This window comes from Rhinolophus ferrumequinum, chromosome 12 (genome assembly GCF_004115265.2).
Source record: "Rhinolophus ferrumequinum isolate MPI-CBG mRhiFer1 chromosome 12, mRhiFer1_v1.p, whole genome shotgun sequence".
In the NCBI taxonomy this organism is placed as follows: Eukaryota; Metazoa; Chordata; class Mammalia; order Chiroptera; family Rhinolophidae; genus Rhinolophus; species Rhinolophus ferrumequinum.
This window is the reverse complement of record NC_046295.1, coordinates 83,846,440-83,859,567: the sequence shown is the minus strand read 5'-3', so window position 1 is coordinate 83,859,567 and position 13,128 is coordinate 83,846,440. Positions and strand designations below refer to the sequence as shown.

The following is a 13,128-nucleotide window of genomic DNA, read 5'->3' as shown; positions in this document are numbered from 1 at the left end:
TGCATTTCCTTTTAGGGGTTTTACAGCTTTGCCGCTCATAAGTCTTCATCCATCTGAAGCAGTTTTTCCTGTGAAACACACGGCCCGAGACCCACCGTCTGATGCTCCCTGTACAGTCAGTGGCTCAGCTATTGATCTGTCTCCCCACTCAGCTGCAGTGCCAGCAGGGTCACACAGGTTTCTGCACACGGCTCAGTGACCCTAGGCTCCCGGTCCTTCTGGTGGCTTGGCAACCCGTGACACCAGCACACAGTCTGAGGGTTTTATAATAAGCCGCCGGCAGGAGCAGCCTGCCCACAACACCGCCCTGCAGCACCTTCGTCTGGTCTTGACTATTTGGGGCCTTTGCACTTATATATTTTGGAAGCAGCTTGTCAAGTTCCAAAACAGACAGACAGAAATATGAAACTTGCTGCAACAATGTTGCTACCCTTTTTTATCAGAGGGATTATTCATTATGAATTTGTACCAACTGGACAGTTAACCCAGTTTACTATTTAGAAGTGCTGAAAAAGCTGCGTGACATTAGACGACCTGAAGTTTTCGCCAACAATTCATGGCTCTTGAAAAACGACAATGCACCAGCTCACACGGCACTGTCTGTGAGGGAGTTTTTAGCCAGAAAACAAATGACTGTATAGGAAAACCGTCCCCACTCACCTGATCTGGCCCCCAGTGACTTCTGTCTTTACCCGAAGATAAAGGAAATATTGAAAGGAAGACATTTTGATGACATTCAGGACATCAAGGGTAATATGGTGACAGCTCTGATGGCCATTCCAAAAAAACCGTTCCAAAACTGCTTTGAAGGGTGGACTAGGCGCTGGCATCAGTGCATAGCTTCCCAAGGGGAGGACTTCAAAGGTGACTGTGGTCATATTCAGCAATGAGGCAGGTAGCACTTTTTCTAGTATGAGTTCGTGAACTTAACTGTCAGACCTTGTAAAATCAGTGGTATTTTTATTTAAATTGTATTGAATCTACAGGTCAACGCGGGGGAACTGTCATTTATGAAACTGACACTGCTTAGTAATTCCCATGGGTAACTCCATCGATTTAAGACTTCTTTAAGCTCTTTCAATATTGTTTATGGATTTTCCACTTGAATGTCCACCACACATACTTGTCAGGCTTACTGTCAGGCCTGCTGATGTCACGAAATGCCGTCAAGTCACTGAGTGACCCCATACACAGCCACCCAGCTTGACTCCAGTTGTACGTTATTCCACGTTTCATCCTTCGGTAATGATGTCATTGGGAACCACGCCTGCCCCTCTGCTAAGCCTGGGAGGTTTGATTTCCTGTCCTTGTCTTATCCACTCAGTCACATCTAGGGCGTCCCCACCGAGTGCAGCAGACCCCACTCTAGGCGCCGGAATCCGCTGGGAACAGAACAGACACTGTGCCCTCAAGCAGCCAGTGTACTGAGCTGCCCAGGACCTGAAGAATTTTACTGTTGAAAAGAAGTCACGTTTACATGTCTCCTTTTCTGATTTTGAAGAGCATTCTTTCCAATTTCACTTTGATGTTTGCAGAAAACTTTTGCTCAATTCTTGTCGTCAGTAACTCCTGTCTGCTAACACTTTCTATCATGAATAAAATTTGACTTGTTGCGTGTCTTCTCTGCAGCCACCACTCCTGTGCTGATCGAAGTTAGTGACACTTCTGGTGCAGAATCCAGCTTACGAGACCATCCTGCCTTTTCCTTCCTGTCCGCTGTCGGACCTGCTGTGCGGATGAGGCATTGGGAATTTTGCATCTGTGGTAACTGATGAGTGTGGATTATGGTCTTCCTTTCTTGTACTCTAGCTTTTAAACATTTGGGGTCAAGACTGTTACTAGTGTCACAGAAACAGGGAATGTTCCCAGTCCTTTACTCTCTGGAAGAGTCTGTTTGGAATAGTCTTTCCTTCTTCCAGGTGGGAGCCCAGTGTATAAACTATTACAGCCAGAACACGGGCCCCGAGGTGAAAGTCACGTTAGTCCTGAGTGTCATCGTGGGTTGGACACAGCACCACGTAGGGGATCTTCTACGACCCACTTATCAGGTGACGCAACCTCACCGGGTTGGAGCAGTTTCAGAGCACGTGACCAGGAGCTAGGCGTGCCTGTGGTGCACGAGGACACTGGGTACAGCCCTGTAAAGCTCCCTGGACGGTCCACACAGCACCACTCCTGGCTGCTGGGCCATGATGGAGACTGACCATGAGATCTCGTGTGTTCTGTGACACCCTGTGACACTGATGAGTGCTGCAGGCCACCCGAGTCCCACGCCATGCAAGTACCACCTGTAGGACCCAGCCTGAGCACGTCTACCAGGCACAGTCACACGACAAGTGGCCCAGCCCCATGCCTGTCACCTCAGCCCACCCCCTCAAACTGGGAGGAAACACTCAGCCCCGGACCTGACACGTTGGTGCAGGCCTCACGAGGAACCCACGTGGGGACACACGGCCTGGGCACTGTGCCTGAGCAGCCCCAGTGTGGGGACCAAGCTGCTGCCCATGGTGAGGGTGACAGGAGCTTAGGCAAGTGCTACAGCGAGGCTGGGCCTCCGGAGGGCCTGAGGTTTGGGGGGCAGGCCCCACGCAGAGGTCTGCGTGTCACACACAATAAATGTCCGCTGAGGGCATCCTGGCTGCAAGCGGCCAAGTACCAGGCGCAGGGTGACAGCCAGCCCTGTGCACACGCTGGACCGTGAAGAGCATGACGGAGGCCGCCCCAGCTGGGCTCCTCCTTGCAAGGCTGCTCCAGCCTTGGCCAGTGCCGCACATGGGCCTCTGTGGGTGTCACTGAGGCTGTTGACCAGCCCCTGGCAGCACACTGCACACACGGGAACCCCTTCACCTGGGAGCAGCCGTGCGCGTCTCCCTGGGACCGCCCACACCTGGTGGCTGCACCTCAGAATCCCCGACACGGCCACACATGACATGGCACACAGCAGGCAGCGGCTGTGTGAAGGGCAGGGAACCACAGGACCCACTGGCACGTCCCACCGCACGTCCCTCAGGAGCGGCCAGCCTGCTGAGAAGTCAGAACAGCTGCCTCAAAGCCCCGCGACAATGCGGCTTGGTGAGTACCTCATGGTCTGGGTGCTGTCCTTCCAGCTGAGCCGGTGGCCATCACATGGCCCTGGACGCCTGACCCGCAAAACACTGACACCCAGGAAACGGGTGTCACCTTCCCACCATCACTTCCGGGACCCAGTGTCCGCCCCACAGGGAGGTGTGGCGAATCCCAGATCCTGACTCCAAGGAGAGGACAGCGTCCACAGTGCCACCACCCGGTGGTGGCCCTGTCACTCTAGGCTCTTCATGCCAGAAGCCTGGCAGGCAGAGCAGCTGCCATACCGGCCAGGGTACCTGACGCTGGTCACTGTGGAGGGCACAGCTGCCTTCAGGGGGATACGAGTCTGTCTGGACTCAGTGGCTCACTGGGCCTTTCCAGATGCTCCTATGACCAGTCCGAGCTGCTGCTGGACCATTAGGGAGCCTGAGCCTCCTGAGGGGCAGGCAGGGGATGGGGCCACCCAGGGGAAGGTCTGGGTCACACAAGGGGAAGGCTGCCACAGGCCAGGGGACTCGAGAAAGGATGGAGGATGGTCGAGAGGATGGCGTCAGCTCAGACCGACCAGCTGCGCTGGCTCTACTCCCCTCACCCCCGAGACGGTGACCAGCACCAGCCTGAAGAGTCAGTGAAGTGGCCCCACGGTGAGATGTGGGCACAGCACGGTGTGGCGAGGGTGGCCCCATGACGACGGCAGCTATGACCCCTCATCCCCAATAGCTTAGCTGCCAGAGCCTGTCTCACCGGCACTTGGCGTGCACTGTGGGTGCCAGGGGTGCCTGGGGACTGGCCCCCAGGCACAGCCCTCAGTCAAGCACTAATGGGTACAGAGGTGTGACCTGCCCTGTGTCGGACCCCCTTAGGCGATGCAGCAAACTCACCCCAACATATGGCTCTTCCCCACCCTCCTAAGAAATAACTTGGACAAGAGCCGAGAATTCCCCTGAGACTAAATGGGGAGAGGCTTTGCCTCTTGTTGCAACTCCACGTGCTGTACTCAGACAACCCGCTTCACGATTCGGGTCCTTGGAAATTTGTGGAAGGAGGTTTATGCCTCAGCACTCGGTCAGCCTTTGGATATAATCCACAAACGTGTGGTAGGGCTAAGTGTATCCAGTTCAGGTAAGACAAACCTGGTATTTAAAGCATTCCACATTCGTATTGGTTTCAGTTTGCATATTTTTGGGGCCAACTTCTTAGATGCACATGTATTAGACACACACATTTGGACAGTCTTATCTTCCTCGTGAGCTGTTACCCTGCGCTCCCAGGTGATTCCCAGGCCACCAGCCAAGGACACTTTTGGGGAGCCGTTTTCTTATCTAAGAAAAAGCATTTGCTGGGACAACAGCTAATCCCCAAATTCCAACTCTGGAGAGGAGCCCCCATCTGCACCAGAAGGAGGACTGGCAGGCCATGGGGAGCACCCTCTGCAGGGGAACCACTTTGAGGCCCTGGAGGAAATCAGGAAATGCTACTTACCGCAATCTCTGTTACCAAAATATCAGTAATACTTCCCAACACCGTGACAAAATCAAAGACATTCCACGCGTCTCTGAAATAGTTCTAGAAAGAAAGAAGGGCAGTTAGTGCTGCTGGCTGCGGGGGGCTCTGCCAGGCAAGGATTGCAGGAAGTCGCCCCTAACAGACACGAGGGAGGAGGGACGGGGGCCACCCAGGGGCAGGCACAGGCACCCCAGGCTGTGCAGCTGGGGACTGAGCCAGATGCCTGGAGACCAGGGACTTGGCTACCTGCCTGCAGGAGCTGGGCTGTGGGGCAGATGCCCCAGTGTCACATGCTCTGGAGGCTCCAAACCCTGAGTCCCAGTTGGGCCCCCCCCCCGACCAACAAAGGCTGGGAGCACGCACCAGCACCCCAAAGGCGATGATCTTCAGGATGCACTCCAGGGAGAACACGGACGTGAACACGACGTTCAGGCACTTGAGCATCAGCTCGTACTCGTACGGCGCATCGTAGAACTGCCGGGAACAGGACCGTGGGCACAGGCTCGGCTGCCCAAGGCCCCCCACGGGCACCCCCACAACCTGTTCCAGAGCACAGGGCACACAGACACCACCCCGCTCCCCGGAGCCTCCCTATGTCTTGGCCCATGGACCCCTGGGGAACCGGACAAAGAGCACCTGTGCTGCAGTGAATGGGAACGGCAGCAGTGCAGCCCCCACACACCTTCATCATCAGCACCACCGTGTTCAGGGCTATCATGGCCATGATGAAGTACTCGAAGGGCGGTGAGACCACGAACGTCCATGTCCTGTACTGGAGTGACTGCTTGTTCCGCGGCATGTACCGAGTCAGGGGTTTGGCGCTGATGGCGAAGTCAATGCAGGCCCGCTGCACAGGAGGGAGGGCACCGGGACTCAGGGGGACCCCACGGGGAGGGAGGGCGCTAGGACTCGGGGAGACCCCACGGGGAGACAGGGCACTGGGACTCGGGAGGACCCAATGGGGAGACAGGGCGCCGGGACTCAGGGGGACCCCATGGAGAGGGAGGGCGCCGTGACTCGGGGGGACCCCACGGGGAGGGAGGGTGCTGAGACTCCGGGGGACCCCATGGGGAGACAGGGCACTGGGACTCGGGGGGACCCCATGGGGAGGGAGGGCGCTGGGACTCAGGGGGACCCCACGGAGAGGGAGGGTGCTGGAACTCAGGGGGACCCCACAGGGAGGGAGGGTGCTGAGACTCCGGGGGACTCCATGGGGAGGGAGGGCGCTGAGACTCGGGGGGACACCATGGGGAGACAGGGTGCCGGGACTCGGGGGGACCCCACGGGGAGACAGGGCGCCGGGACTCGGGGGACCCAATGGGGAGACAGGGCGCCAGGACTCGGGGGACCCAATGGGGAGACAGGGCGCCGGGACTCAGGGGGACCCCACGGCTGTGCCCACCACACACTGCGCCTGTCGTCTCTTCTTCCAGGGAGCTCCGGACATAGTCTCTCCCTGTCCCGTGCTGGGCGACAGTGGGGGTCAGTAGCCTGACCCCACAACTAGGGACCCGTGCAGAAGGAAACCGTGCAGAGGTCAGGCCCCACCACAGTACCCATTGGGCGCCCAGCAGTGGAGCGTCTACCTGGCGGGCAGCGAGCCACCTACCTCGTTCTTCTCCAGGCTACACTCAGACATCACCTTGTCCCCCTGTTCCTGGAAGGTGATGATGATCAAAGCCACGAAGATGTTCACAAAGAAGAAGGGGAAGACCACGAAGTAGACCACGTAGAAGATGGACAGCTCCATGCGGTAGCCGGGGCTCGGGCCCTGCTCCTCGTACGTGGCGTCCACGGAGTGTTTCAGCACCCTGGCCAGAGCGAATGTCCGTCAGGGGAGCCCACAAGGACACAGCCCTGAGTCATGACTCAGGCTCCCACACCTGAGTCTGGAGACAGTGAGACGGAGGAGGCTGAGCCCAGGGAGGGCTCTGCCAAAGTGTGGCCAAGCCGACCCCCAGGTCCGCCATCTCTCCCTGGGAGGGTGCCATCCCGAACGAGGGGCTTGCACTCAGGGCTGCTGGAGGGCCTTTGAGGGGAGTCCCAGGGGCCTGAGGGCCCGTCCCCAGGAGAAGTGGAAGAGCCATGGCAGTTCTGTCCTGCACAGCTCATACCCAGGCCACCTGCTCACACCCCTCACACTTAGCACCCTCACTGACACCCACCTCAATCCCAGCTCACACCCAGGCCACCTGCTCACACCCAGCCTATCTACTCACACCCAGCCTACTTCCAGCTTACACCCACTCACAGCCAGCTCACCTGCCTTCGGGAAGCCAGGGCTCAGCAGGGTCTCCTGCCAGAGCACTGATCCCACCTCCTGAGGGGTGGTCCTCCCAGCCCCAGAGGAAGCCCCCTGCCATCCCATGTGGCACTAAACACCTGCGTCCCTCGGCTGCCTTAGCTGAGGCCAGCGGGCTAAGCACAAGGAGACGCCCAGGATCCCCACCCTCCCTCTGGCCTCCAGCCTCTCAGGAAGGATGTCCAGGAGACCACAAAGCTGCACTCTCTGGTTTACCCGTCCTCTTCCCCAGGCCGCCACTCTGGAGGGCAGGGCCACATGCACCTGCCAGTCTAGGGGCCTGCAGGATTTTGCTGAGTGACTGAAACACAAAGGACGCGCTGAGCCTCCCTGCCTAGCACCCTGTGCTCCAGCCTGAGCAGCGTGGGGCGTCAGGTGAGGACTCACATGGGCCACCCTTCTCCCGTGGAGACCGTGAACAGTGTCAGCAGGGCCCAGAGCACGTTGTCATAGTGAAAGTCATATTTCTTCCACTGCCGTGGCTGAGCTTCCACTTCCTCCTTCTCATAATCCAAATACTGGCCCCTGGATAAAGGGAATACAGGGGATAGAGGTTAAAGGTAAAGGGTCCAGAGAGACCCACGTGACTGCAGTCCAATGATTTTTGGAAAGTGTTGTCCAACCAGTGGTGTTGCGATGACTGGGTGTACCCACGCACTAGGGTGGGTGGCAGGGGACTCCTCCTCAGTCTTCACACAAACCCTGGCTCAAACTGAATCACAGGCCTAAATGAAAGAGCTTAAAACTGGAACACTCGTAGGAGAAAACACAGGGGCCTGAGATTTGGGAATGGATTCTTAGCTACGCCACCAGAATCATGACCAACAAACAACAGGCACATTGGACTGTATTACAATTTAAAGCTTTTGTGCTTCAAAGGACACCATTGACACACAGAATGGGACAAAATACTTGAAAATCATCTATCTGATAAGGGACTTGTATCAAGAATATACAAAGGACTATTATAATCAATTATAAAAGAGACAAATACCCCATTGGGTAAAGGAGCTGAATAGACATTTTCCCAAAGACACACTAAATGGCCAATTAGTACATGAGAAGACGCTCGAATCATGAGTCATCAGGGCAACACAAATCAAACCCACAGTGAGAGACTACTTCACACCCACTGGGACGGCTGTAACTTATTTTCAAAAAGGAAAATTATAAGTGTTGGTGAGGATGTGGAGAAATCTGAACCCTCACACTGCTGGTGAGAACGTAAAATTGTCCAGCTATGCTGGAAAACAACATGGCACAGCCTGAAACTGTAGAAGAGAGTTGCCACGTGACCCCTCAACTCCACTTGTAAGCATCCACTCAAGAGAAATGGGGACATCTGTCCACACAAAACGTGTGGATGTGTTCACAGCAGCACTAACCACTGCAGCCAAATGCCCACCCACAGGTGAACAGCCCACAACACGTGGCCTGTCTACAGAAGGGAATGGGGCTGAAGAACTGACACACTACAGCACAGACGTCCTTGGAGAACCTGTACTGAGTGGAAGAAGCCAGATGCAAAACACCACATGCTGTGTGACTCCACCCGTGTGACATGTCCAGAACAGACACCGACAGAGACACACAATAGATTAGGGGTTGCTTAGGGCTGCCGATGAGGAGAGAGAGATAATAGCTACAGGGGACAGGTTTTTTGTGTGTTTTTTTTAACTGATGAAAATGTTCTAAAATCAACCATGGAGATGGTTGCACGTATCTGTGAATACACTAAAAAGCAGTGAATTGTACACTTTCAATGGATGAATTATAAGGTATGTGAATTATATCTCAATAAGCTATTTTTATGAGAAAACAAAGCATCCCATTGCAATGGGGAAAGGATGTTCTCAAAGAACTGGTGCCGGGCCACTGGCTACCCACCTACAGAAAATTTATCTTCGTCCCTAGCTCACACAACACACTCCAGGTAGATCACTCATGTAAGCGTGGGAGGCAAAAATAAAACTCTTAGAGGAAAACATAAGGGGACATGTCCCTGACCGTGGGACAGATTGCCCTAACCAGACAGACAGAGTACGAAGTTGGGACTATCACAATCAAGACTTGATCTTGAAAAGATACCACTGACAGAAAAGGATGCCCCGCAGAGGGGCAGATGTCCATGGTCCACAGATCTGGCAAGGGATTCCTAGAGGGATTTTAAAGGATTCCTACAAATCAACCAGAGAGGCAGACACCCTTTCCAGGAAAACAGGCAAAGGCTTGCATACACACGTCCCAGGAAGGGATATCCAAGTGGCCGATCCACTGAGGAAAAGGCCACCACACATGCAAAGTTAAACACAGGAACGCTAGGCTTCCTGCCGGCACCAGAAAGGCTCAAGGCAAAGAAAGACCAGGGGTAGAGCAGGGTGTGGACACTGCAGCCCCCTCTGTGCAGGGGGAGAGTAACTTTACCAAGTGCTGGGAGGCACCTGCGAAAGCTGAACCGAAGTACAGTTGACAAGCTGGGTGTGCACGCCTCCTGGGGCTGGGCATCTGCGATGCCCAAGGGACGGTCTGCCAACAGTCACAGCAGCACTGCCAATGGGACCCTCACCCTGGAATCAGCCCACCAGCCACCAGTCACAAGCACATGAGAAAGTAGTGAGTGGCACATTTGCAGACACAACTGGGACCACTGCAGTGGACGACGGAACTGCCCATGCCTCCTGGCTCAGCGCCCACACCACATGTACCTCCACACTCTCCTAAGGGCATGTGTCCTGCCTGCTCCACTGTGGGGCCCAGGACTGGAAAGCTGCTCCAATCTGCAGGGCAGAGAGCCCTCCGGCCACAGCCAATGGCCCATGAGCTCCAGAAGGGGGTCTGCATCAGGGGGAGCCTGACCTGGGGAGCGGCAGTCTCCGCCCATCCCCGCCCACCTGCAGTCCCACCTCTTCCCCCCACTCACCTGCAGTCCCGCTCCAGCTCTTTGGACTCGTCTGTGCAGTAGAAGAACTTCCCTTTGAACAGCTGCACGGCGATGACAGCGAAAATGAACATGAAGAGCATGTAGACCACCAGGATGTTGAGGACGTTCCTCAGGGAATTCACCACACAGTCAAATACAGCCTGTTGGGGACGGGACGACTCAGACGGGGGGACCCCTCAGATGAGGGGGACGGGTGCCGGCTCAGACCATAGGGACCCCAGGCAGGAGTAGGGGCACGGGGTGCTAGCTCAGATCCTCGGGGACCCAAGTAAACGGAGGAGATAGGGTGTCTCGGGCTCAGAACCTCAGGGACCCCAGGCACTGGAAGGGACCAGGCCCTTGGGCCCGTGGCCTCGGAGAGGATCTCTGCCGGCAGCCTTGGCACAGAAAGCTGGCTGATATCGCCGTTCTCTCAGAAGGGGTCACCTTGGACCTGATGGCGTGGGCAGGTGCTACAAGAGGTGGCCTGGGGCAGGTGAGCCACACAACAAGGACAGCCGGAAGCCAGACTGACTGCGTCAGGAGGGGCCGACACGGAGAGAAAGGAGTGGGGACAGGGACATGGCCAGTCCCGCTCCTGCATTGGGCCATGTCATGGGTGGGACCCACACAGGACAGAAAAGGAGCGATGCCCTGGCCAGCTCCAGCACAGGGACTCTGGCATGTTCTGTGTCCCAGAAGTGACTGTCACGTGTTACCAGCACCACCTGCGTGTTTTCTCAACTTCATCCCCCCTGAAGCTTGGCTTCCCTATGGTACCAGCCAGGGCCTGGTCTGTTCCTGGGAGCTGATGGGACGCCTGTCCTGCTCTAGTGCAAAACCCACAGCTAGCTCCTGAGACTCTGCCCGGCCTGCTCCAGACCCAGTGGCAGCCTCTGAAATGCAGCCACTGCCCACTCGACATGACATGTAGGGCCACCGGCTGCTTCAGGTAAGCGCCCAGCCCACCCCTCCACACAGGGCTCTAAGCAACTGCCTGCTGCAGCTCCCATGTCTGGTGTCGCACAGTTTGCATTACACACGTGCAAGCACACAGCATTTCACAGGCTCAGCTCGGAAACCGCTAGGTTTTATCACAACTAAGAGTTTGGGTTCACACTTTTCTCTTTATCCAGAAACTCAGCCACACCCATCTGTCAGGGCCCCCCCACACCTCCCTCAGGGGCTCCTGCCTCTATGGGCAGCCCCTCCTTCAGCACTGCACCTGCTGAGGGACACACCCTGCCTGCCCGGTGTCACTGCAGGGCGCTGCTGGGAATAAGGGCCACAGAGCTGAGAGAGCCCAACCCACCCATGCCAGCGAGATCTGAGAAAAGCCAACGTGGGTTATCCCTCAGCCTCGAGCGTCCCCACCCCATGCAGGCAGCTACAGCGGGATAGGGTCAGTTACATGCACACATGCGCACCACAACACACATGCAGCCTGTGCACACATGCATGTACAAACACACATGTACACACCCACAGCACACACACATAACACGTGTGTACCCCGCAGTGCACAGCATACAATGTTCACTCACATGTGTGCACTCCAAGGCATGCACACACACATGCACAGTGCACATGCATGTGCGCCCATGCACTTACATGCACGAACGTACACATATACATGTGCACACACCTAACACCTGTACACACCACAATGCACAGCACACAGGCTCACTCACACGTGTGCACCCTGGGTGTACAGGCATGCACACACCTACACACACAGCACACATGCATGTGTACTCATGCCCACACTCACACGCATACCCACACACATGTATGCACAGCCCTGCACACTTCTAGAGTCCGACCCCCAGGCTATCACCTTGAGCTTAGGCAGCCGTTTGATGGTCTTGAGGGGCCGTAGGACACGCAGGACTCTCAGGGACTTGATGGTGTTGATGTCTTTCCCTTTGGATCCTCTAGAAGGGAGAAGCCACATATGCAGACAGGCAGGATGCACACCTGTGCTACCCCCATGAAGACTGCTGGGGTCTGGGTCGCCCCCCCGCCAGGCACTCTGTCTTGGGCCCCAGGGCAGAGGACCTGGGAGCATGGAGGCACCGGCCTCACAGGCACCACAGGCCGCTGCGTGTCCTCCCACTGGTGCCTGGCTATGGCCTCACTGAGTGGACAGGACCAGGTGCGTGGCAGGACTTGGTGACCCTGGAGAGCAGAGCTTCCCGATGGAAAAGAACCTATTCGCCCAGACCACGTTAGCTCCTGCTGCCATCCCGGGACTCCCGACACCTACCCTGAACCAGCTTGCTCCAGCCACCAGGCTGAGACCAGCAGTGGGAGTAAGTGGGGTGGGGGAAGGGGCTGCACCAGAATTGCTGAGCCAGCCCAGGGTCAGCACGAGAAGTTGACAAGCAGTGCACCGGTGTCCTGGAACCTCCTGGAAGGTCTGGTTTCTCCCGCGAGAGGGAGGTAAGGGGCACATGTCAAGACCTCCGTGCCTGCCCTCTCTCCGCTGCCCTAGCACTCCTCCAATGGTGGGAAACACAGTAGGACAGGAGGAGGAGAGTGGGGCGGCTAGAGGGAGGGGAGGAGGGCAGGAGACTAAGAAAGAGACCAGTCAATGGATACAGAGGAAGGAACACAGAGGCAATGCAAGAGACAAGGGTGAACAGAGGACGGACCAAGGGGGAGAGAGGGAGAGAGGAAGGGAGGGTGAGCTGAGGGAGGGAGGAGGGTGAGCTGAGGGAGGGAGGAGGGAGAGCTGAGGGAGGGAGGAGGGAGAGCTGAGGGAGGGAGGAGGATGAGCTGAGGGAGGGAGGAGGGAGAGCTGAGGGAGAGAGGAGGGTGAGCTGAGGGAGGGAGGAGGGTGAGCTGAGGGAGGGAGGAGGGTGAGCTGAGGGAGGGAGGAGGGAGAGCTGAGGGAGGGAGGAGGGAGAGCTGAGGGAGGGAGGAGGGTGAGCTGAGGGAGGGAGGAGGGAGAGCTGAGGGAGAGAGGAGGGTGAGCTGAGGGAGGGAGGAGGGAGAGCTGAGGGAGGGAGAAGGATGAGCTGAAGGAGGGAGGGGCAGGCCAGCGATTGGGACTGGAAGTCGGGTCAAGAAAGTTCCAGGCACCAGAAGCAGGCTCAGAGGTCCAGGACCTTTGGGACCAGATCAGGGACCATAAGAGGAAGCCAGAGTGGACCTGGTGGCTCCCTCAGGCTGGCAGACTCTGGGGGCTGGGGAGGCCACCTGCAGAAGCAAGGCCACACCCCACTAAGGGGGGAGGGGCTGCTGAAGGCTCAGGACTCCAGGCCCTGTCCATCCTGCTCTAAGGTCACTTTTCCCCAAGTTCAGGGCAGCCCCCACCCCAATGGGCTTTCTT

General features: G+C 56.8%; 1 protein-coding gene across 1 annotated transcript in view; it reads right to left on the bottom strand.

Moving 5' to 3' along the window:
- Window positions 1-13,128, bottom strand: part of CACNA1B (calcium voltage-gated channel subunit alpha1 B) — a 158,929-nt gene that overhangs the window by 33,207 nt on the left and 112,594 nt on the right. The window contains 7 exon segments of the mRNA XM_033123225.1: window positions 4,549-4,632; window positions 4,936-5,046; window positions 5,255-5,419; window positions 6,182-6,383; window positions 7,262-7,399; window positions 9,795-9,955; window positions 11,632-11,728. Of these exon segments, the coding sequence (XP_032979116.1) occupies window positions 4,549-4,632; window positions 4,936-5,046; window positions 5,255-5,419; window positions 6,182-6,383; window positions 7,262-7,399; window positions 9,795-9,955; window positions 11,632-11,728 (958 nt within the window).